The sequence below is a fragment of the Antechinus flavipes genome, chromosome 2 (assembly GCF_016432865.1).
Source record: "Antechinus flavipes isolate AdamAnt ecotype Samford, QLD, Australia chromosome 2, AdamAnt_v2, whole genome shotgun sequence".
NCBI lineage: Eukaryota > Metazoa > Chordata > Mammalia > Dasyuromorphia > Dasyuridae > Antechinus > Antechinus flavipes.
Genome location: NC_067399.1, coordinates 621,365,760 through 621,392,726, shown reverse-complemented (window position 1 = coordinate 621,392,726; position 26,967 = coordinate 621,365,760). Strand labels below are relative to the sequence as shown.

General features: G+C 33.2%; 1 protein-coding gene across 1 annotated transcript in view; it reads left to right on the top strand.

Moving 5' to 3' along the window:
* MYO9A (myosin IXA) overlaps nucleotides 1-26,967 on the top strand; it is a 289,464-nt gene that overhangs the window by 113,155 nt on the left and 149,342 nt on the right. The window contains exon 9 of the mRNA XM_051981925.1: nucleotides 12,025-12,114. Coding sequence (XP_051837885.1) covers nucleotides 12,025-12,114 — 90 coding nt within the window. The remainder of the gene's footprint in view (nucleotides 1-12,024; nucleotides 12,115-26,967) is intronic.

The following is a 26,967-nucleotide window of genomic DNA, read 5'->3' as shown; positions in this document are numbered from 1 at the left end:
TAAATTCAGAGTTAATATTAGTGCAAAATCAGAGTAATTGGGACAAGAAGTAGATTTTGACAAGTACAATTTAGGAGAGAACAGTATGGGATATGAACAATTCCTCTGCTTGGAGAATGTGAGTTTTACTTGCCACCTATTACTGACTACCCTGTAGCTCTTTCACCTTTTCTCTTTATTCCTAACTAGCCATGTAGGAGCAAACCATCCCCAACTCTCTGTTTCTGTTCTCTCATCTTCATCCTTCTCATTCTTATTTTAATCCCACACCCATACTAGGTAGCCCTTCCCTTGTTTCCTTTGAGCTTCCTATCCATAGTAAACCAGTGTGATTCTGGACCTCTTTTTCTCATGGTCTTTCTGTCCACTAGATTTCACAGAGATGTGGCTCATTTTTACTCTACTATCCTCTGCAGCATTGATTGCACCTTTTCTCATACTCTGTGGCATACTGGACCCAAAGAGGAAGTTGGACTACTTGCTTGTTACTGCTACTTTCAGATTTACTATTTTTAAACCATTCCTTTTCCCCTTGAAGTCCATACAATCACAATGTTCTATTCAATTCAAATTATGGCAACTCTAGTATAATAATCTCTGCCCTTCTCCCTCCTTTCTTAAGGAGTTCAGTATATGGTTTATCACATTTGTCTCCTCAGAATCTGTTAAGAAAGTAAATGACTTAAATATTCATGTACATACGGGTATATGTGTGAGAAACATATAATTAATATTCACATCTCCCTTACACTCTGTAGCCTTTTGATTCCTTAGCCTCTTTAAATCTCCAAGGCCTACACCTAGAGTATATGCTCACACACCAAATATGACCATTACTCAAAGGGTCTCCTACATTCCTGATTAGAAACTAGAATATTGCCTTATCCTAATACCACATGCCCCCATGTTCCTCTACTTAGACTTCTCCATACTTTCTCAGGCCCTACCCTGCTCTGATGTCATTTTCATCCCTTTATAACCTCAACCCCATGATTTTTCATTTTTACTCTTCATTGTCATCTGTTTTGAAGACCTTCCCCCATATCAGAACCCATCCATCACCAAATTGTACCTGAAGGTCACTGCCATCATTTGCTGCTTTTATTCTTTTATACAGAGTGGCAGAGAAAGCCTTACAACCCTGCTGACCCAGGTACATTAACAGTTTACCCAATTTCACGTGGATCTTCACTGCAGCAAGGCAGTGCTTCCATTTCTCTCCAGTTGAGTCCCTGTTTCACGCCTCACAAAAACTATTTTAAACCTTGTCTTCCTGCCTGCAGCCCACCACAATTCTTCATTCTTTCTCTCAGCTGAGGACTTTAATTTTAACTCAGAAAATTAAGTCCCTTAAGCTTGAGTGCCCCTTTTAACATTCTCTTTGACTCAAACTCCTTTCTATCACCTCTCACTCTCTCTTCTTTGTTCCCTGACAAAGAGGTGGCCCTTGCTTGTCAAGGACAGTTCCCCTCTATATGTGCTTGAAACTATACTTTCCTATCTCCTCTAGCAGATTGCATCTTGAGTCATTTCCTCTTTCCCTTTAATTTTCATCTTTTCCCTGTCTTTAAAAAAGCAAAAGCAAAAACAAAACACCTTTCATTGGATTCTTCTGTTCCTTTTCTCAACCACATTCCTTGAAAAATCTGTCTCTATTTGCTGCTTCCACTTTCTCTCCTCTGGACAGACAGCTCTCCAACCTTTTGTAACTTCATCACTTAAATGAAACTGATTTCTCCCAAGTTACCAATAATCTTTTAATTTCCCTTTCTGAAGGTATTTTTGTTGTTGTAGGCCTGTCTCCACTGCATTTGTCACTGTTGTCTATTCTCTCTCTCCTAGCTCTCCTCCATCTACTTCTCAGTTTGCTTTGCTAGCTCTTCATCCAGATTGTGCTTCTTAACTGGAGGTATTTTCCAAATTCTGTCCTAGGCTATCTTCTTTTCTCCATCTGTAATCTTTCTACAGTAACCACATCAACTCTCATGGAAATGTCATTATAAATATTGAGTTATAATCTCTTCTGAATGTGATGGTAAGTTTTACTGACTGGTTTTCCTGTGGTATATTTCTCTTAATATCTGTAATACATGAAGAGTTAGCTTATTTAAGAACATGGTTCTAAAGAAACTCCATAATATGGGTTCAATTTCTCTTTATTCTTTGTGGTTGTTCTCTAACTGACTACATCATCTGGTCATCTCTTTGGGGTATGTCATTTATCACAGGAAACCTGGGCAGTATATATGTGGCCCAGTGCAATAAGATACTTTGCTCCAGATAGAACTAAATGTTTTCCCTACTATTGGTGATTCCAGAGGGTCATTTTTAAAAATTTAATTCTCATACATTAAATGCTCTTCCAAGTTTCATTTTCCTAATCTGTGAAATAAGGGCCTGGAACAAATGTTCTCTGACATGCCTTCTATCTTTGCCATCATGTGATTTTTATCCAGTTTTTGCAAAGCAAAACACTTTGTGTTAAGGAATTTATCCCATTTAGAGAAGACACAATTTGTATTCTTATGGACTGTAATATAGATCTTTGTCTCTGACACAGATGATGGTGATATTTGTAGAATGGTGTGCTAGATGCCATTCGGAATGCAAATTCATTGTGAATTTACTTTTAACACTTTAAAAAATGAATTTTACATGATTACAGTTAACTTTTGATTGTATTAAGGGAGAGGCCCGAGTATTTCTGTGGAGTACATACTTCTATGTTTACTTGAATTTGACTTTGGAAAGTTATTTGTGTACCTTCAGTTAAATGTGGGTGTGCCTCCTATCATGGGAATTTACTTCCATTAAAATCAGGAAGCTCTAATATGAGAAGTTTTATTAGGAGGGGCTGCAGTTTGTAGTCTCTAAACTCCCTAGTACATGTTCTGGGTTTAACTGGACAATGTCATCTGACAACTTTGCTAAAGTTTGCAGGATAAAGGATAAAATTGGGGAGTTCAAAGAATAGTATTTATGATTTTTTGACATTTTATTATATGCGTAACTTTCCTTTTTTTTTTTTTCATTAAGATGAAAAAAAGTTCTCACAGCACCATTTCCTGTTTCTAAGCTGTGGGTTTGATAGATATTTTCCATGTTTTCACACCTGCTAGTGTTTATTTTGTTCACCTTTATTTTTCTTCATGGTATTTAGACTTTTTTTTTTCCTTTTACCAGTTTGTCTGTGGGTCACATTATGTATTTTGAATCATAAGATATAGAGATTCAATAAATCTTTCTTTTTTTTAAGGGGAAAAAAGAGCTGTCGATATTTAGGGTGTAAACTTCCTGTTGTCATTGTCCTTTACTAATACTGTGAGCAGCCCTTAGGAGTGGGGGAATCATCAAGCTAAGTCTTAAGGAGTGCTGAACTGGTTCAGTTCATAAAAACAGCTAGTTAAATTAAAGCTATTGTGCTGAAACAATGTTGGGGTCAGACTCACAAGTAGCCTCTAGATTTCTTTCCTGTACTTTTTTTCTTGTTGAGAAGTGATCAGAAATCTATCTTCCTACCTTCTTCCAAAAATCACATTGTCAGTCCTAAACAATGTAGCAAAATAAACTTTTAAAAATAGACATTTGGAACAGCTTCTGTGATCAAGGTACTTAGTAGCTGTTGGAATAGAAGCAGACTTTGAATAAAAACATAGTATCTGTCTTCAACTAGCTTGTAGCTATTAGAGTTGTGATAGAGTGTGATAACAAAATTATAAAAAGATAAGATCCAAAAGGAAGGATTGTTAAAAACGATTTGCTGGTGATTTTTCTAAACGAATAGATTTTTTTCCCTTAAAAATAATTTTATAGGTTGCATATTTCATTTTATTAAATAAAAATATTTATAAAATTATATGATTATATACAAAGGCAAAACATAGAGAAATGAGACAAAAAGTTTTTATGAATATAATTGTGAACACCTTTTATTTGCATGTGGTAAAAAGAATACAGAAAGGATGTTTATATTTTTTTAAATAGTATTTTATTTTTCCAAATGTATGCAAAGATAGTTTTCAACATTCACCTTTGCAAAACCTAGTGTTCCAAATTTTTCTCTCCTTTTCTACCTCCCCTAGACAGTAAGTAATCTGATATAGGTTAAACATGTGCAATTCTTCTAGGCATATTTCTATATTCATCATGCTGTTCAAGAAAAATCAGGTCAAAAAGAGGGAAAAACCACGAGAAAGGGGGAAAAAAACCCAAGCAAACCACAACAAAGGTGAAAAAACTGTTGTGATCCACATTCAGTTCTCATAATCCTCACTCACATACAATATTAGATATTGTATGCAGATGGCTCTCTCCATCACAAATCCATTGGAACTGGCCTGAATCACCATATTGTTGAAAAGAACCACTTCCATCACATTTGATCATCACATAATCTTGTTGTATACAATGTTCTCTTGTTTCTTTTCACTTCACTCAGCATCGTTTCATGTTAGTCTCTGCAGGCCTTTCTGAAATCGCCCTGCTGATCATTTCTTATAGAACAATGATATCCCATTACTTTTATATAGTATAACTTATTAAGCTTTTTTTCAGCTGATGGGTATACACTCACTTTCCAGTATCTTGTCACTACAAAAAGAGCTCCCACAAACATTTTTGCATATGTGGGTTCTTTTCCTTTTCCTTGTGATTTCTTAGTAGAGATATTGCTGGATCAAAGGATATGCACAGTTTTATAAGCCCTTTGAACATAGTTCCAAATTTGTTCAACTTTGTGCATATTAACTTTAACATGGCATGATTATTTTGAACTTTTTTTCTGGGTTTTGTTCCTGTTATTCACATGTGGTGTTGTAGTAATTTGTGGCTTTTTGATTCAACCTTCATGTAAATGTTTAAATGATTCATTTAATTCTTGATGTTCTTTTTATGAGGCAATGATATTTGATAACACTGTATATTGCATTAAAATTGTGTTCAGTCTTTTGTGAATCCTTGAATAGAATTTTCTTTTAATTTTTTACTATTATGGTTGATAAACTAACACATTTTTCAAGATTTAAAATTGCTCATAAATTTGTTCATAGTAAGAGTTTTATAAAGTAGTGTTACTTGAATATTTTATATATATATATATATATTTTTTTTTATTTATAGATTTTGTGGTGTTCTCTTCTTTTTTAAAAAAATATGATTGTTCTCTGGGAGCAGGTTTCTTGGAGAGATTTTCTGGAGGCAGCCTTAGTTTCCATTCCAAGTAATAATCATCTCAAATGCAGCCAGGAGTTAAAATCCAATCTTTTATTTTCTCTTCCAAAATAGCCCAGTTAGCTTTCTTTGGTTCCAAGAGCTCTCATTGCTAGTCTTTTGCCTCTGCCAGCTTCTGCTTCTAGCTCAACTCTGACTCTTGGCAATCTTCTGAACTGACTGACTTCTAGCTTTCAATCTTTTTCAACTCACTCTCCTCCACTGACTTCTCCACTCACTTAGGAATCTCCTGAAGTCTCCTCCTCTTCCTGGAGGCTTCGTTCTGTCCCACTGTAGTCTCTGGCTTTCAATCTCCGGAGCTGAACTTACTTTACTAACTCAGCTCTTTTTATGTTCTTTTAGAGGTGTAAACTCAAAGATTGACTCCTCCTCCGACATTGGATTATGGGAGGTATGAATTCGTGAATCTGATATACTGAATACTGAAATCTCCCAACTTGTGAACTCTGATGTGTGAGTTCTAATGTGTAAACTCTCTTAAAGGTGTGAGCTCTAATGTGTGACTTCTAATGTATAAACTCTTAAAGGTGTAAACACAAGCATTATTTCTATCAACTCTAATGACTTAACACTTTATAAAGATTCTAACAGATCTGATACCGCATGAGTTAGTTTAATAACTGGGGAATTGGGAAATGAATTTATAGGAATTAGTATTTGAACTTTTTTTTTTTAAGTGGAACTATAAACATTTGAGATGAAGATGAAGAAGGATATGTTACAGACATAGGGAACCACTTGTGCAAATAGACAAAGTTAGGAAATGGAAAGGGGGATATCATTTAATTCAACTGGATGAGAATGATGAAGGGAAATAATATGAAGACAGGAAAGTGGGGTGGAAGGTAGACTGAGGCTGTTTGAGAAACTGATGGCAGGCTAAGGATTTTGTGTTATGTTACAATTAATAGCAAATTAAAATTTTTGCGTAGAAGAAGAATATGGTCAGATTTGTGTTTGAAGAACATCAGTCTGGATAGTAAATGGAGATGGGTAGGAGAAAGTAAAGAATGGAGTCTAAAAGTCCATTCAGCAGGTTATTACAGTTGCCCATGAGAGAAAGGGGAGTTCCTAGGAATATTGTGGAGAGATTGGATCAAATAACTACAGCTAATTGTAAGAGGAGGATGAGGGTATGAAGAATAAAATATGATTTATTATATGTATAAATTTGCTTGGCTAGAATTTTATTATTGTTGTTATAGTGGGCTTGTTAGTAGTATCACAGCAATGAGGAAAGTTTAATGGGAAAGTGATTTGGAGGAGAAATGTAATAGTTCTATTATAAACATGTTGAGTTTGAGATGTCCAGCAGGCATTTGGAGACTAGAGAATGGAGCTCAAAAGGAAAGTGCCAAGGAGTTTTATTGATTTATTTTTAGATGAGATTAAATAGACTAGAGTTCCAGTTCTCTATATCCTTAGCTACATGTCCCCTTTCTCTATGGCATCTTGACATTTCCTTTATTTTTTTTTTCTTTCTTAGGAGTTAAAGATATGAGGGAACTAAAAAAGCAGCTCCTTTTTGCTGGAAGGTTTGACTCATTCACTAAGCTGCATTAATTAGCTAACCAGGTTAACTAACCATAAATCTGACCTTGAAATAAAACAGTATAACACAAGCCCAGTACAGTTTCTCATGAGATAAATCATGAGATTCAGTTAAAAAATACACACACATATACACACACACACAGTGTAACATTTCAAAAATTATGAGGATAATCTAAATAATTATTTCAGTCCTTTAAGGATGCTAATATTTGTCTTAAGCAAAAGAATTCATTTAATCTTAGGACATGCAAGTAATGTAAAAAGATAATTATAGAAACGTTTTGTGTATGGAGATTTTTTGAAAACATTTTTGTGTCAACTTAACCTTGTATTGTTTAACAAGCCAAAATGATTTCTTGATTGCCAAATCCAAAGATCTTTTATCATTTCTCATTCCTCTTGATCTATTTACAGCATTTGACACCGTTATCTAGTCATGTATTTGTTTTATAAAAATTTCCTTATTATTATTAACTTAGCTGACATCAACAAATACAAACATTTCTTTATAGTAAAACAGAAAAAGAGAATTGCTTATGAAATTGCACATAGTTAATTTTTATGGTTCAGTTTTCACTGTTTGTTTCAGATTTAATACAGAAGTGACAGTACTCTCCTGCTTGTCTACATCTTCCATTCTTATTATATGGGCTTATTTATTCCCTTTTGTGGATGACTCCTATATTATATTTCTAGCCCTTAGGCTTTCTTGAACTGAAATTCCACATTGCTAATTGCCCATTAGATATTGTCAATTTAAATGTACTATCTACATCTCAAACTGAATATGTTCAAAAGGAAAATTGTTACTTTTCTCCCTAAAGGCAGCCCCTTTTAAACTTCTGTATTTCTGTCAAGGATAGTATTGTACTTTCATTAACCCTGCTTGGTAACCCCAGTGTCATACTTCCTACTCTTCTTTACCCTAAATAGTCATTTAGCTGCTGTTTGTCTTTTTCTCTCTCCCTCTCCCCATCCCCCTTTTTCTCTTCCTCCCCTTCTCTCCCTCACTATCTGTTTTTCCTTTTAGTTTCCCTCTTGCTTTTCTCCCTCCCTATTCTTCCCTCCCACAACCATTATTATAATTCACATCCTTATCACCTTTTGCTTAAATTATTCTGATAATCTCCCTATCATCACCTGTGCTTTCCTCATTCATCTTTCACATAGGATCAAATGCAAACTACTCTGATATTAAAAACCCTTTGCACAAGTAGGTTGTGCAAACCTACTTTTATATCGTAATTGCATATTATTTCCTTATAGATACAGTCAAATTAACCTTGTTCTGATGTCTACAGAAGTCCTTTGTGAATGGAATGCTTTTTTTTCTTACCACTATATCTCAGAATCCCAATTTCCTTCAAGATTTAATTGCCTGAAGGTGAATTTAAACTGCTTGTGAAATCCTTTAAGATAAAAGGATAGTTCACTATTTTAATTATAATAAATGTGGAGGAGCAGTGTGAAAAACATTTAACAGCTGGACTATAAGGAGAAAAAAGTATGCATGACATAGTTTGTAAATTTAATATGCATTATTAACATTTTCTCCATCACTTCTGTAGATAGACAATCAACAGAAAAATAAATGAAGCCATCATTTATTTTGTTTGTGGATTCCTTAGGCAATAGTAACTGCTGAAAATTTTTTAATGGGCTTGAGCTGTTCTGTGCTGTTTTCAGCACACCCTTAGGGGCTAGAATAAGTGAGAAGGATATAGGGATTTATTTTTATGGCCGCCTTAAAATTTCAAAGGAGTGACATTTTTCCCAATGAGGAAAAATCTTTTGAAAGAGATAATACCATTTTAGGTAATTATTTTATTTTGTTTAAGGATTTGTATATGAATTTTGATGTAAACATATGTCAGAGTTCCTTGCATTAGAAGCCTTGCCAGAATCCATGGAAAATGAATGAAATTTGTTGCATTTTTCTGAAATGGAGTTTTTCTTAATCTTATTTCTTATAAAGAAAAGCTCCATTTCTATGTATGTGGACATATTCACCATGAATACTGCCAAAACAAATAATTATCTGATACATTTTCATGGATACTATTTTGTAAACAATTGCTCAACATTTGGTTTTTGGTGGCTACATTTAACTAAAATTCAGTTTAGTTATTAACAATCGAAAAATAACATTGCTTCTTTTGAGAAGTTTCAGAAATCACTCAAGTTTGGCTGACTATGCAATTTTGTAATTTTTCTTATTGTTTCACGTGTTTCATGTGTATTCTCGCCAATCAATACATACCTTCTTCCTCAGGGTATGTGACATATCTTTGTTATATATTTTTTGCCACATAGACTTTAAGTATTTGTTTCTTCTGTACTTAAACTTAGGTCCTAGTACTAATCTATTTCATAATTTAGCAAAAATATATCTACTGGCACTTACTTAAGTGTTATTTGCATATTTTTTTCCATATTTGGTTTTGATAATAATTATTCCATGGTGATGATTTAACTTTAATGTATTTTAAAACTGCATTTGTATATTTTTCTCTTAATTTTTTTTTAAAACAATTTATTCCTTTTCTGAGTAAGCACATAAAAGGGAGAATGCAAAGGAGTGGGGAGGGAGGAGAAAATCCTTATTTCTTATTGAGGAACTGGTAGAGTGTCTTGTTACATTTGGTATAGGGGGAGCCTTTTCCCCCTATTTCACTATTTTATCAGAACCGTAGTTTGACTAAGCTCTGTTTTATATCCTGAGTCACAACAATTTTATCTCCTTCTCCCTTCTTCTTCCCTCCACTTAATAAAATAGTTAAATTATTTGCTTTTTAAATGAAATACTGGTTATTTAATGCTTTACTCATTAACTGACAAATATTGCAGTTTCAATCTATGGATTGTTAAAACGGTAAGGTAGAATAGAGACTAAAAATATATTGAGAAAGAAAGTCGTACACATGGGAAAAGAGTGCAGTAATACATGAACTCATCATCCTAGATCACATGTCCTCTCTTCACATTTCCCCCTCTATCTTGCTAATCCCCAGCCCTAGATATTCTACACTGTAATTTGGTCTGTGTGTGTTCTATACTTTTTCACAAAACCAAATACATAGAAGCTCAGAGTTGGATTTGCAAAAGTTCAGTCATTCTTTTACATATTATACCTAGCATCCTTCAGAAGTGTCCATCAGAATTCTGTTACTTCAAGTAATAAAAATCCCCTCTGTTCTTTTAATGTTCTAACTATTATGAACTTGTTTGTTAGAATAACACAAAATCTGCTTTTGTCCCTTTTCCCTACTACTTAGACTTCTGTGGGTAGCAGAAGAAGTTTAATTTCTCTTTTGTGTGACAGCCTTTTAGATATTTTTTTTAAAAATCATCATATCCTTAACTAAACATTTTCTTCTGGTTCTTTGCCATTTCTTTTTCTTTTTCTTTCTTTTTTTTTTTTGGCTGAGGCAATTGGGGTTAAGTGACTTGCCCAGTGACACACAGCCAGGAAGTGTTGAGTCTGAGATCAAATTTGACCTCAGGTCCTCCTGACTTCAGGGCTGGTGCTCTATCCACTGCCCCAGTAGCTGCCCCATTTGCCTCTTCTTAAACATCCTCTTATTTTAATCCAAGCACCTTTGGAATTATCTTTCATTTTTCTTTACCTTTTTGTTGTAAATCCAGTTTTTGCCAGATTTTGTAAGTTCTTCTTCTGCATTTATTTCCTTTCCTTTTCCACAACTCCGTATCCCAGTGCGGGACAAATAAAACCATTGTAATAAATCCAGAAAGCAATATAGAAATTATTTGGCCTTGAACAGGAAATAAAGATTTTAGTGCTCTAGGTAATGGTTTAGTAACCACTACCAACTGAAAGTAAGGGTTCAAAAAGGAAAAGTAGATTTGGGAAATGAATGGGTTAATTAAGAAGCTGTTACTTAAAAATCTTTTAAAATTCTTATTTTTATTCTCTCTTTTTCTGCCAAAGAGAATAATCTTTGGTCTGGAACAGAATAAAAATAGCTAATAGGAAATTGATGATCAAGATAAGGGAAAAGAATGAAAGAACATCTAGTTGCCTTGATTTGTTTGTTATGTTGCTCAAATAAACAGTATCTAAAGTGAGTGCCCACTCTTCAAAATGCCTTTCATTTAATTCCTTTGTACATATTATATTTATTCCCTTGTTGATTATTCTGTATATATATATATATTTATTATATTTCTCGTTTACCTTACTAGATTGTGTGCTTATGGACTGGAAGTTGACTAGAACTTATGAATAACTAGCTTCTAAAATGAGTAATGCACTGCCTTGAAAAGTAATGGATTTCCCCTAGCTTCATGCCTTTAAAGTCGGATGCCTTCTTTTTCTTACATATTATTTAGAATATTATTGTTCAGGAATATGGATTGATGATGACATAGTCTGTGAGTTCCTTCTAATTCTGGAATTATTTCTGTGAACAGATTTTTCTTTTTTTTTTTTTTTTACACCAGCGCTCAAGTTAAAACGATGAGTATTTGATCATGGGTAGAAAGAGGTTGGAAAGACTGTGTTTGCATAGAGGTGAGATTTTCTGCACAAAAGAGAGAAGAGAACAGAAAATGTACTGCTACTAAACCCATGCTAGTTTATACTTGCTACTAAACCTATTAAATCATCCCAGATCCATGTCAGACTTAGAAAGTAGCAGCTTCCAGGAAGGTTTATCCTGAAGAAGGGCAGCCCTGTGCTCCTGGCCTATGCAATGTGTAAATAGCAAAAGTGGAGTAGAAATAACACAAGGAAGTAAGGTATATTTAATTTTATTTAGATATATTGACACTTGGCTTTTGTGTATGTAGGGATGGGGTGTGCGCTTGTTCATACACTCATTTGTATATGTGTCTTTGATGGGTGATATGTAGGGAAAACCACATGTGTGTAGTAATTTCAATGGTAGAGAGAATATCTGACCAGAAATTGCCCTCTTAACACTGCTGGATCCCATTTCTTTTGCAGTCTTAGAGAATTAATGGTGACACAGAGAATATATGAGATTTGACCAGTGCATATTGGACTTGAACTTGTCTTCTTGACCCAAAAACCAATACTCTTATCTTTTATATCTTGTTGCCTCACTATACACATGTTGTTTTATTTTATTTTTTAAAATTGTTTCTATTTTTAAGAAAAAATGAATTTTTCAGTGATTTCAGTCAATAATTTTGTTCTGCCAAATATTTTTTTTTTCTGCCAAATATTTTAAATAACTATTTGGGTTTTGTTTATATTAGGTGAAAGAAGAGATGCTATTTGAAGCGTTGGTTACTAGGAAGACTGTGACCGTGGGTGAGAAGCTTATTTTACCATATAAACAGGCAGAGGTACGTATTGGTTCATCTTTCGACTCACATATGAACATTTAAAAATTTTATTTGGGTTATCTTTACTATCATCGATGTGGTTAATATCATTAATATAGTTAATGATTATGAGAATAATATCAATCTTTAAAAAATTTATTTCTGTAGTGTATATCATTAGTATAAGTTTGCTCCTTTTGCGCACATTTCCTGTTTGTTTATTGTCCATGTCTTCCAATCAGTTCTTTATAGTTGTTTCATTCCAAGTACCAGAAATCTTCTTTGATCTTTTGATATTAGTTGTATACCAATTAAACACATAGGATGACATTGTTTAGTCTGTAGCTTAGATTATCTAGTTATCTTGAGCTCTTGCTCAATTTTTTGGTCACATTTTTCTTGGCATCCTGTCCATGATTTTTCCATCCCACTTTTTGGTTTCTAATTTACAGCAACCTGCTCATGTCTGTTATTAGCCTCTTTGTTGCACTTAGAATAACTATAATTTTAATTCTGTGGTGATTATTATATTCCATGGTTTATAGACATTTAACAAGGAGAATATTGTTTAAAGATGCACCTTTGTTTCAAGGAGAAGTGGTTGAACACATTTTGCATTTGTTAAAAAGACAAATCTACCTATTCTTTTGTCTTTGTCATATCCTCTTTGTCCTTTTGTAATGTTCTCAGATATATGAACTTATAAACCAGCTCTGTGGGGTTATGTATCCAACTACATCTCATTGTTTGGACAGTAGGCAGTTTTCATTGAAGTGGTGGTTCTTGTTAAGTTATGCTAAATGCTTTTAAGAGATTATGGGTCTGATTTGGGGGAGGGGGAGTTCAAATCTTGATGCACTTCTGCAGTATTATTGCAGAGATAAAGATCTTACATTTTTTGGACTCAGCAACTTCCACAATAGTGACAAATAAATTTATTTGGTATTAGTAATAATAGACTAACTGAACAAAATCATCCCTGGCAAGAAAACAAAAGTTTTTAATACCTCCATGGGTGACTTATCAGAAAAGAGCTTTTAAGATGTCATTTCCCCAAATCAGATGCTCTTTTATATCAAATAGCAAGCATATTGATATCTTATGTTCTTATATTTTTCAACTGCTAAATTAAATATGGTCTTTTCCTGTAGAATCTGTGAAAGCCTAAGTATTTGCTTCTTATTCCTTCATCAAAGATCTTTTGATGTATGTGTTGATTGTTCTTAAAAAGATTTTGTAGGAATGAGAAAATAATTCTGTAGATCAGGAATTAGATGTTCTGTCACCTTTTTTTGTGTGTGATGTCAGAAATGTTGAAGGTTTCTTCCTTGTTTTTTAACATATTCTATTGGATACCATGAGAATTATTCCTAATGATACTTGGAATTGTCACCTCTGGCACTGATCCCCTTTTGTGTATACTTCATTTGTTTAATCCAGATTTTTTTTTTAAGTTTAATTTTAAAAAAATTATTTTTACTTAAATGTAAAATAAAAAGTAACAAAATAGAAAAGAAAAAAATTGTCATGTGCCAGTAAAATGTCAAGAGAAGATTCACAATATTCAGTAACAAATTTTCATTTCAAAAAAGCATATATAATAATAGAAGAGATTATATTCATGACTATCCATCTTTTTTTTTTTTTTGCTTCCTTGTAGGTTATTCTTTTGTTCTCTTTGCTATGCATTTTTTACTTTATTATTTTTTTCCCCTTTCATCTCCTCCACCTTCCTCAAGTAAGCTACAGTTAAGCACATGTATATTTATATATATTCACACCTATACCCATGCAGATAAATGTCTGTTTATACACACATAAACACTCACATGCATATGTACACATAAACATGTATTTATACATATGCATTTCCACATACATAGACATGGGATCTAAAACAATAATATGACTGACATAGTGTAGATTTCTCTTTAAAAATCCAGATTTTCTTTTCATCTTGTTTTCTTCATTGTCATTTCCACTTTCTCATACAGCAAAACTTGGAGCTCTAATAGTATTTGAATTAATTGACCACTCAAATGGTGGTAGTAATTAATTGCTTGACAGTTCTTTCATTGGCAACACTATGTAGCTTACCTCTATCCATAATTTTTTATTATTTATAACCATGTGACATCATTATAGGAATAGTGATAGTAGATTTTTGTATCAGAAGCTTGTTTTATTTCTTCAAATTAATCCAATATATTCTCTTTAATATTTTTCACCCTTGGACTTGACTCTATTAAATTATAATTGTTTATCTTTTTTTAGTTGTGTCTGATTCTTTTATAATTCCATGGATTAACACTCTTGTACTGCCCATGAGATATTCTTGACAAATACACTGTAGTGATTTTCCATTTCCTTCTCCAGTGGATTGCGACAGAGGTTGCCCAGGTCACACAGTTAGTGAGTAACTGAAGCTGGATTTGAACTCAGATCTTCCTGACTTCAAGCTTAGAACTCTATCCACTGAGCTGCCTATCTGTCTCCAGTGCCAAAAACTTTCTTGTGGCAGCTGCTGAATTTCTAGAAGTAATTTTCCTATAGTTTGAAGTGTATGAAACTCTTTATAACATTAAGTTCTAGAGAGTTAGGCCTATTATTGTTTCCACTTCTAAAGAAAATGATATGTTAGCTTTATATTGGCTGTTTAAAATTCAGTTCACATAAAAATTTAACTTTATTTTTTTGAATATTCTTTGTGCCATACATTTGCATCTTCTTTATGAAGTACTTTGATCATGTGATGCATTTATGACATCCATTTCTTCTACCAGCTCAGCTCTCAACCCATTCCTGTTTTATAATTCTTTAGAGCAAGGATCATCAGCTGTGTGTTGTATAACTGTTTGAATACACCACAGAATTACCTATCTTAATCTTAATAACTGATACATTTAAACTATTTGGTTCTAGGTCAGTTTCTTTTATGTGGCCTTGTATTTCAGTGAGAATCCTTTTTATTCTTCTGGGACCCAATGCCACCAGTACACTGTTATCAATATATCAGAGTATTTCATTATCAGGATATCCCTTATGCATTTGTACTTTATGTAAAACATCCTTCAGGATATGAGGCCACAACTTTCGAGTGCATGTTTTACTCTTTTTCATTTCCCAAGGATTCCTTGCATCTAACAAGAAATTTTATATAACATATATGCTAAATCATATTAAGTGTAATTAAAGGGGTAGCTAGATGGCACAGTGGATAGAGCACCAGTCCTGAAGTCAGGAGGACCTGAGTTCAAGTTTGGCCTTAGACACTTAATACTTCCTAGCTGTGTGATCCTAGGCAAGTCACTTAATCCCAATTGCCTCAACAACAACCACAAAAAAAAGTAATTGAAAAATATTTAGCAAAATAAATAAAAATACATTTAATTTGTGGTTTTTAAAGTCAATATTTAACATGTAGAGATCACTTTTTATTTTAGTTTGATACCATTATTCTCCAGTATTAAAATAGACATGGGAAGCACTATAGAAAGACTGTCATTAAGGCTTCATTTTATTCTACTTAGAGACAATGTTGTAGAGTGGATAGAATGCTAGATTTGTAGATAAGAAAAGTGGGCTTGAATTCTTTATCATACACTTAAACATGATCTCTGTCAACATGGAAAAGTCTTAAGTCTTTTTGTTTTCAATTTCCTTATTTCACAAATGGAGTTAATAGTAGCCTTTACCTCACAGAGTTGCTGTGTAGATTAAGGGATATGATAATTTAAAGTGCTTTGCAACTTTAAAGTGCCTTATAAACATAAAAACATCACCTCTTGTTATTGCTAATATTGCATAGTGTTGTTGATTCAAATAAGAATTTGTTTTTGTGTTTTTTTTTTTTTTGATCAGCAAAACTGTAAGCCCAGAGGATTTATATTCTGCACATTAATAATTAATGACTAAGGATTTGATGATTTGCTTGATTGCTTTTCTTGTTTTTATCAATCAGTAATCCTTTTTAAGTACCTCTAATGGAATACTCACTGTGCTGGATATTGGCAATACAAAACTGAAATCTTATCTGCCCTCAAGAATCTAGGTAAATGTGTACCTATTAAAGAAAAGAGAAGATAATATTAAGATAAGGGTACTTGAAGGTTATGGCCCTTGAAATAGGCATTTGAAGAAAGCTAAATGTTTAGAAAAACCAAGGTAGAAGAAAATTCATTCTGGACATGAGGATTGGTCTCTGCCAAGGCATTTTGATAGGAGATAGAATGTTAATGTGTGGGAAACAACAAGGTCAGTTTAGGTAGATCATGGCATGAGTGAAGAGGAAAATCTTGGAAGAAGCTTGAAAATGTAGTTTGTGAAAGGCTTTAAGTGCCAAATGGAGAAGTTTGTAAATTTTTGTTCCCAGAGGGGTTATGGAGTCTCTTGAACTTATTGAATAGGGAAATGATTAGATTATACACATACTTTGGGACTGTCGGTTTATCAGCAATGTGAAGGATGAAGGGGAGAGGGAAGAGATAAGATTTAGGGATAAACGCAACTGAAATTGTAAATTTAGGATTGACAGGACTTGCTAACTGAATATATAAGATGAGGGAAAATAAGGAATTGAGGGTATGCAGATTTAGGAGATGAGATTTCTGGACTTAGTAGTTTCAATAAGTATCTATCTGAAAATTTTTATCTTCCTTCAAGATTTATTTCAGGTACTTCTTCTATATAGCTTATTGATGCTTCCCCCCCTTCATATTGTTTCATATTTTGCATTTTATGTATTTATGTATTTCCCCTATAGATTGTTAGCTCCTTGAAGAACTGTTCCTTATGAAAGAAATTCCTGTTCAACAAGCACTGCTGAAAAAATTATTCATCACTCTGACAGAATTTAGGTTTATGCATGTGTTATGTACCTCATACCATGGCAAGCTCAAAAAAAGACATACATTCTTACTCTTTAACATTATAAATAAATCAGAAGAGAACGGGAGGATTGTAAAACAAGCAATAGACATAATTAGAAAAGATAAAATAGGTCACATTGATTATGTAAAATGAAAAGCTTTTGTGTGATCAAAATCAATGCAGCTAAAATAAAAAGGAATACTGTAGATTATGGAAGAAACTTTGCGATCCATATCTCAGATCAAGGTCGGATAATTCTCATAGCTAACATAAATTTATAAAACCAAGAATCATTTCCCACCAAATTAGGAATCAAAAGATGTGAGCTAAAACTATTAACATAAGAATGCTCTATATAAGTAAGCAAAATTGAGTTTTTACTTCATACAATTTTTTTCCCAAATTTATTTAATTTTAAGAAACACAAAAAGCAAAAAGTAAAAAGAGAAAAGCAATACAAAACAAGAGAGAACATTATCATGTGCCCGGCAGAACATCAGGAAGGATTCAAAATTTATAACAACAAATATCGATTTAACAAAGAGTGTGTGTGTGTGTGTGTGTGTGTGTGTAGATAAAAGAATCATAAATTGACAGAGGAGAACTGTCATTGTTAGAAGCATTGCAAAGACAAATTCACCAATAGAATATTAACAAAAATTTGAGTTGATTCAGCCATTCTGGAAAACAATTTGGAATTGTGCTCTTTAAAAAAAAATGACTAAGATTCTCATATTCTTTGACCTGTCGATCTCTTACTAGGAATATACTCAGAGGAGATCAAAGTCTTACGTAGATCAAATCATTCTAAGCTGTCCATCCTGTGGTAACAAAGAAACAAAATAGATGCTCATCAATGAGCAAATGGTGGCAGGTAAATGTAGCATTGGATTTTTATCCCTGAACTTTATACCCATTTTATACATAGGAAATGCTTAATAAAATACAAATCTCTTTATCTTTGACTTGTTTCCCTGTTATATTGTGTTTAATTAGATTAAGTTCAGTGCTCAAGCCTATGGAGAGCTTTTAGTGTATTATCACTTTCTGTTAAGTATTATCTGTCAGTTGATGAATATTTATTTACTCAAATCATTGTTAAGAATGTTAATTAAACAAGGCCAAACACAGATCATTTATAGGAAATCTCAGCCAAGTTGACACTGACCTTGAGTTCTAAGTCCATTTAATCTCATTTTCTTCTCATGTCTTTATCTTATCCACTGTAATAGTTTAAGGAGTAAATTCAAGTAAATTCAGGTAAACTTATATCAGCATCATTTTCCCTAATTTACAAATTTAGTAATCCTGTCAAGAGAGGAAATCATTTTTATTTGACATGAATTCTGATGACTTTTTGTAATCACGTCTTCCTTTTTATATGTTGGCCTACCATCTCTTTAATATATTGTAACTTTTTCTCAATCAGTTATCTGTAGTTTTCAGATTGTATTCCTTTTCCTTTGTTTTAAAGTATTTTTTTAGCTTTAGGACATTCTTGAGCAGTGGAGCCAACCTGCTTCAATAATTTCAAACTCTTTCCCTAAGTACTCTCCTCATAAATTCAGCCAACTTTAGAGTTATTTTTAAATGTGTACTATATAGAATATTTATTTGGGTCTTATTGCTTCTTCAGATGTTCATTTAGCACTGCTCTAAATAAGTGAATAGAGACTATTTCCTTAACATTCATGACTACTCTTTTCCAATAGCATGAAAGAAAACTAGAATTAAGACTATTCTGCTTTCCTCACTATCTCCTTAGTAAAGAATGGATTTATTTTCTTTTTTGTTGGGATTGTTAACCTAATAGTTTTTTTTTTTTCTTTTAAAAAAGATTATTGGGGCCATCCAGATGGCACAGTGGATAGAGCACCAACTCGAATCAGGAGGGACTGAGCTTAAATTTGGCCTCAGACTACTTAACACTTAGCATATATGTGCCAGGCAAGTCACTTAACTGCAATTGCCTTGCAAGACAAAAACAAACAAGTAATAAATAAATGGGACACTTTTATTTTTTACCAATTACAGGTAAAAGCAATGTTAAATATTTTTTTTTTCAAAATTTTGAGTTCCACTATACTCAAAAAACTGTCAAACTGTGCATATCCTTTGATCCAGCAGTGTGACTACTGGGCTTATATCTCAAAGAGATATTGAAGAAGGGAAAGGGACCTGAATGTGCAAAAATGTTTATGTCAGTCCTTTTTGTAGTGGCTAGAAACTGGAAATTGAATGGATGTCTACCAGTTGGAGAATGGCTGAGTAAATTGTGGTATATGAATGTTATGGAATATTATTGTTCTATAAGAAATGACCAGCAGGATGGATACAGAGAGTTATGGAAAGACTTACATGAATTGATGCTAAGTGAAATGAACAAGGATATGATTATACACTTTAACAATATTATATGATGATCAATTCTGATAGAAATGGTTCTCTTCAGCAATGAGAGGATCCAAATCAGTTCCAATTAATCTGTAATGAACAGATTCAGCTACACCCAGAGAAAGAACACTGGGAAATGAGTATGGACCATAACATATCATTTATACGCTTTCTGTTACTGTTTGCTTGTATTTTTGTTTTTTCTTCTCAGGTTATTTTTACCTTCTTTCCAAATCAGATCTTTCTTGTGCAGCAAGATAAGTGTGTGTGTGTGTGTGTGTGTGTGTGTGTGTGTGTGTGTGTGTGTGTGTATGTGTGTGTGTGTGTATATATATATATATATATATATATATATAGTATTTAACATATACTTTAACATATTTAACATGTATGGGACTACCTGCCATCTAGGGGAGGAGATGGAGGGAGGGAGGGGAAAAGTTGAAACAGAAGTTTTTATAAGGGTCAATGTTGAAAAAATTACCCATGTATATGTTTTGCATGTAAAAAGCTATAATTAAAAAAATGTAAAAAAAAGTTTTGAGTTCCAAATTCTATCCTTTACTTTCCTATGATATCAGGTAAGCAACCTGATATAAATTATACATTTATAAACATATAAAATATTTCCATATTAGTTATTTTGTTCAAGACTCAAACAAAAAAAAAAAAAGAAAGAATGGAAGTGAAAAATAGTATTCTATTGTCTGTATTCAGACAACATCAATTCTTTCTCTGCAGCAAGATAGCATTTTTCATCAGGAGTCCCTTGGGATCATCTTGGATTGTTATAATGCTCAGAATAGCCAACTCATTCAAAGTTGTACCTTGTACTGACTCTGCTCTTTACTTTGTATCAGTTCATATGTGTCTTTCCAGGTTTTTCTGAAATCATTCTGCTTGTCATTTCTTATAGCACAATAATATTCCATTGTAATCATATCACAGTTAATTTATCTGTTCTCTGATTAATAGGCCTCACCTGATTTTGAATTCCTAGGTACCACAAAAAGATGTTATATAAATATTTTTCTACAAATAGATTCTATTCCATTTTTAAAAAAATCTCTTTGGACATAGTTCCAAATAGCTCTCCAAAGTGGTTGGATCAATTCGCAATGGCACCAAAAATGTATTAGTATCTTAGTTTTTCCACATCTTTGATATTTAGCATTTCCCTTTTTATGTCACATTAGCCAGTCTAATAAGTATGGTGTAGGACCTTAGAAATGTTTTAATTTTCTTTTTCTAATCAACATTTTCAAGCATTTCAAGCATTCTTTTTCATATGCTAGGCAAAGGTTGGTATCTTTGAAAATTGCCTCTTCATGTCCTTTGACCATTTATCAATTGAGGAATGATTCTGTTCTTAAAAATTTAACTCAATTCTCTTTATCTTTAAGAAATGATCCCTTTATTAGAGATATTTACTATAAAAATTTACTTAGTTTCCTACATTCTTTATATAATTTTGGTTTACATTGGCTTTGTTTTTGCAAATCATTTAAAATTTTATGTAATAAAACTTTCATAATGTTCTTTAATACCTTGTTTGGTCCTAAATTCTTCCTTTATCTTACAAGTCAACTATTCCATGTTCTACTAATTTGCTTATGCTCTCACCCTTTATTTCTAAATTTTGCCCCATTTTGATCTTCCCTTGGTATACAGTGTGAAATGTTGGTTTATGCCTAGTCTCTGTCATCCTTTTTTCCAGTTTTCCCATTAGTTTTAGTCAAATAATGAGTTTGGGTCCCCAAACCTAGACTTTATTGCTGACAATTTATGTAAGTTTATTTTGTGACTCTCATTCTTTGCACTTTATGTTAATTGAATAATTAACAATTAATAATTGATAGATTAAATTAATATATTAAATAATTAATAATTAATCGTGAATACGATGCTTTTTTTTTTAGTAGATTCTATAGGAATTTCTAAATATATTGTCATATCCTGTTTCTTCATTTCTTTGTTCATTACCTTTTCTATTTTCTTCAATTTCTTTTTCTTCTCTTATTGCTATAAGCCAGTATTTCTTTCTTTTTTTTTAATATATTTTATTTTATTTAATAATAATTTTATATTGACAGAATCCATGCTGCCAGGATAATTTTTTTACAACATTATCCCTTGCACTCGCTTCTGTTCCGATTTTTCCCCTCCCTCCCTCCACCCCCTCCCCTAGATGGCAAGCAGTCCTATATATGTTAGATATGTTGCAGTATGTCCTAGATACAATATATGTTTGCAGAACCGAACAGTTCTCTTATTGCACAGGGAGAATTGGATTCAGAAGGTAAAAATAACCTGGGAAGAAAAACAAAAATGCAGATAGTTCACATTCGTTTCGCAGTGTTCTTTGTTTGGGTGTAGCTGCTTCTGTCCATCATTTATCAATTGGTTAGGTCAGTTAGGTCTCTTTGTCAAAGAAATCCACTTCCATCAGAATACATCCTCATACAATATCGTTGTTGAAGTGTATAATGATCTCTTGGTTCTGCTCATTTCACTTAGCATCAGTTCATGCAAGTCTCTCCAAGCCTCTCTGTATTCATCCTGCTGGTCATTTCTTACAGAACAATAATATTCCATAACATTCATATACCACAATTTACCCAGCCATTCTCCAATTGATGGGCATCCATTCAATTTCCAGTTTCTAGCCACTACAAACAGGACTGCCACAAACATTTTTGCACATATAGGTCCCTTTCCCTTCTTTAGTATATTTTTGGGGTATAAGCCCAGTAGTAGCATTGCTGGATCAAAGCGTATGCACAGTTTGATAACTTTTTGGGCATAATTCCAGATTGCTCTCCAGAATGGTTGGATTCGTTCAGAACTCCACCAACAATGCATCAGTGTCCCAGTTTTCCTGCATCCCCTCCAACATTCATCATTATTTTTTCCTGTCATCTTAGCCAATCTGACAGGTGTGTAGTGGTATCTCAGAGTTGTCTTAATTTGCATTTTTCTGATCAATAGTGATTTGGAACACTCTTTCATATGAGTGGTAATAGTTTCAATTTCATCATCTGAAAATTGTCTGTTCATATCCTTTGACCATTTATCAATTGGAGAATGTAAGCCAGTATTTCTAATAGAATGTTGGATAATAATGTTAATAATGGACATCCTTGTGTCACCCCTGGTTTTAATGGAAAGGCTTCTAGCTTATCACCATTAAAGATAAGGCTGGCTGATGTTTTTAGATAAAGACATTTATCATCTTAAGGTAGGCTTCATTTATTCCTATGTTGTCTCCTGTTTTTATTAAGAATGGATGTTGTATTTTGTCAAAGGCTTTTTCTGAAACTATTAAGATAATCACATGGTTTTGTTATCAGTGTGATCAGTTATGCTTATAATTTTCCTAATATTGAACTAGTCTTGCATAACTGTTCTAAAATCCATCTGATCATAGTGTACAATTCCTCTGTGTTAATTGCTCTAATCCTTTTGCTTATGTTTTATTTAAAATTTTTGCATCAATGTTCATTATGGAAATTGGTCTATAGTTTCCTTTTTCTGTATTTCTTTTTATGTATCAGCACCAATTTTGATGGCACTACTTTTCCCAAATTGGTTATATAGTATTGGGATTAATTGTTTGTTAAATGTTTTGGTAGATTTGCTTGTGAATCCATCTGACACTGTAGATTTTTTACTTAGGAAGTTAGTTGATAGCTTATTCAATTTTTTTTTCTACTATAAGTTTATATAAAATCTTATGTGATCTTATAGATGTTTTATTTTTGTGTCTGGGTACCGGAAGGAATAGCTCATGCATGGTGTAAAGGGGAGAAGAGCCTGTCACAGATTAGGAAGTCTGGCTAAGTTACTTGAGCTGAAGCAATAAAGAAATTTTCCTCAGGAGAAACTGAAAGTCAGGAAATCACAGGTTTAGGTAGACCAAAAAGAAAAAAATCTTGGTGTTTATTACAAATCTTTAGTCATCTTTGATTCATGTCCTTAGGCATGAGTATTTTTTTTTAAACTTCATTGAATCTGTGATCCTATCAATCTGTCCATTCTCTCTGGTAATACAGATTATAAAATCCTTTCTCCCTCCTTTCTTAGACTTTTAAAAGCTATTACGCTACCCTTTGGTCCTATTAGTGGCACTACTGGGTCTGTTTCCCAAAGATAATGTAAAAGAGGGGAAAGAACCCACATGTGCAAAAATGTTTGTAGCAGCTCTGTTTGTGATGGCAAGGAACTGGAAATTGAGTGGATGCCCATTAATTGCAGAATGGATGAATAAATTGTGGTATTTGAATGTAATGGAATATTATGGTTTTTTTTAAGAAATGATGAGCAAATTGATTTCAGAAAAGCCTGGAAAGACTTCTAAGAACTGATCCTGAGTGGTGAAGTGAGCAGAACCAAGAAAACATTGTACACAGTAACAGCAAGATTATGACATGATGAACTTTAGTAGACTTAGCTTTTCTCAGCTACTCCCCAATAATTCCAATAGACTTGTGATAGAAAGTACTATCCATATCTGAAAAAAGAACTATGGAGATTGGATATTGATTAAAGCATACTATTTTCACTTTTGTTTTTGTTTTTCATGGTTTCCCCCTTTTTTAAAAATTTTTTTCACATGACTATTCTGTAAATATGTTCAACATGATTATAAATTTATAACCTATAATCATTTCACTTGCTGTGTAGGAGAAGGGGTAGAGAAGAAAAGATTGTGGAACGCAATGTGTTATAAAAGTAAATATCAAAAACTGTCTTTACATGTAATTGAAAAAAAAATTAAGTAAAAAAAGAAAGAAAGAGAGAAAAGGGAAAACTTAAAAAATAAAACCTACCTAGAGAAAAGTCCCCTTCCTGTAAATCTTGTAACATTTACATGAATACTTATGCAAAAGATTGACTATTCATCCACAATCACTGTTAGTTTATAGTTAGTCCACATCTTTTTTCCTGTTATATATTTCTTTGGCTTTTTTTTTTTTTTTTTTTTTTTTTTTTTTGCTATTTTTTGCACATAATTTGTTCATGTAAGGCTACATTGCATTATATGTCTTTCTTTTGCCTTCTAGGTGAATTGCATTCTTAATTACTTGGATATTATGGCATTAGATTCATATCTGTGTAACATCACCGTAAAAATTTTGATGCATATTATACCCTGGGCGAGCCTTGGGCAATTGAAAGTGTGAAACAATTTCTCCACTGTCAGGAACTCAGTTCTTTTGCAAATTTTTATTCATTTATTCCGTTTTCAGGAACACAATTATTAATTTTAATATTTTTTAAAGAAAAAAGTGTGCTTTACTTTCTGATGATTTAGTTTTGAAGATGACTTTCATGTATTTCTTTAATACTTTAAATATCTATGATTTCATCCTTGTTTGTTGTTCCCTCTACCAAAAGAGATAATTGACATTTTAATCATATTCAGAAGTTGTAGTTCTGAAAGAATCATCCTATAGCCAACTTGGTAACAACTCTCTCTGAATTTAGCTTTGGTTGTTATCAAATGAGAGATGTCCAATTTGTCATTGAGTCTCACTTAAAGATATTCCCACTTACAAGGACCTGCCAGAGTTTCCAATTTTCTTCATGTTGTTGGCCAGCACGGTGTCATAATGTTACAATGAGACATTGGTATGGTATTTATAAATTCAGGAGGAATATATTATAACCAAAAGAGAAATACTTGTGTTCTGTATCATTCTCTGCTGCAACAACCATGTATTTTCTTAGAGTGTTTGTTATTGATTAAATTGGGTAATTATGGATTATATACATAGATTTAAGAGGCAGTTTCCACTGAGGAAAATAAATCCTATCAGTTTTGAAATGAAAATAATTTGTTATGTAGTCATTTTATTCATGTCTGACTCTTCGTGACCTCATTTGAAATTTTCTTAGTGATTCTGGAGAGGTTTGCCATTTCCTTTTCCAGCTCATTCTATAGAAGAGGAAACTGAGGCAAACAGTGTTGAGTGACTTGGCCAGAATCACTTATACGCTTCCATCATATGCACCATCATGTTTCCAGTTACTTAGGTTTGCAACTTTTGTGTCCATTGTACAGATAATTTATTTTCCTGAAACTACAAGTTTGATCATTTCATTCTTCTACTAAGATAATTTTAGTGGCTACTTGTTATCTTTAGAAGAAAATAAAAACTGTTTTCTTAGGCTTTTAAAGCCATTTGCACCCTGTCTTATATGTTTCATCCTTTCTCCATGATTTTCATTGGTTGTTTTCATTGCTTAGTGTAATGGGCTAAGGCTCAAGTTGATGCACTGAGGTCCCAAGCACATGAGGCTAAATAGTAATCGGACCATACTCTATTAATATATATGCTTGGAGAAAGAATGGCCCCCGCCCATTCTTTGTGCAAGTCCTGATGTATAGTTTAGGAAATGACGTTTTTGGTGGGTGGAGGCAGAGGGGTGGAGAGAGAAGCAGAAGGAGAGACTGCTGGCTGGCATTTTGACACAGCTGCTCGCATTGCCATTGCGATGGCCTTTCATCTCCAAACCCCCTGTACTAACTGGCTTCCTGTCGCAGCTGCCCATATTGCTATCGCAATCCTTTCTCACCTCTTCACTTCAATAAAGACTGAAGATTTTTACCTTAACCTGAATTCCTGACTCCGGCTGATTTTAAATACGTGGTCATCACAGCTTAAAGTGCCCCTTCCTACTGTTTTTTTGAGAAACAGTTTCGTTATTTTTATTTTTAAAATCTATTTTATTTACTTTGTGATATATTTCCTGATTACATTAAAAAATTTACATATATATGTATGTATGTGTATGTATGTGTGTGTATATGTATATATATACTTCTTACTCCTGCCACTTCTCCAAGGAAAGCATTTTGATATCAGTTTATACACATGACCTCATGTAAAATGGATATTAGTTATGTTGCAAAATAAGAAAGGAGAAAAAAAATAAGAGAAAGTTGCATTCGAGTTCATAAGTTTTCATGCCTGAATGTAAATAATGTTTTTATCATAAGTTCTTTGGAATGGTCTTGAATCATTGTCTTGATTAGAGTGACTAAGTCTTTCACAGTTTCCCAATTGATTATCCTTATAATATTGCTATTTCTTTGTACAAAATTTTCCTTTTTTTTTTTTTTTTGCTTACTTCATTTTGCACAAGTTTATATTAAAGTCTTCCCTGTTTTTTCTGAAAACTTCTTCATTTCATACATTATAATTGTATTCCTTTACAATCATATGCCACATCTTGTTCAACTGTTTCCCAATTGATGAGCCTTCCCCTCAATTTCTAATTCTTTGCCACCACAGAAAGAGTTGTGTGTGCGCTCCCTCGTGCTCTCTCGCTCCCTCACCCTCTCACCTTTGGGTATTGTAATGGGCTGAGGCTTGAGTTGATGCACTGAGGTCCCAAGCATATGAGGCTAAATAGTAATTGGACCATAATCTATTAATATATAAGCTTGGAGAAAGAATGGCCCCCGCCCACTCTTTGTGCAAGTCCTGATGGGTGTTGTATAGGAAATGACGATTTTGGTGGGTGGAGGCAGGGGAGTGGAAAGGGAAGGGGAAGGAGAGACTTTTGGCATTGCTATTGTGATGGTTTGCTCAGCTCAGATCTCTC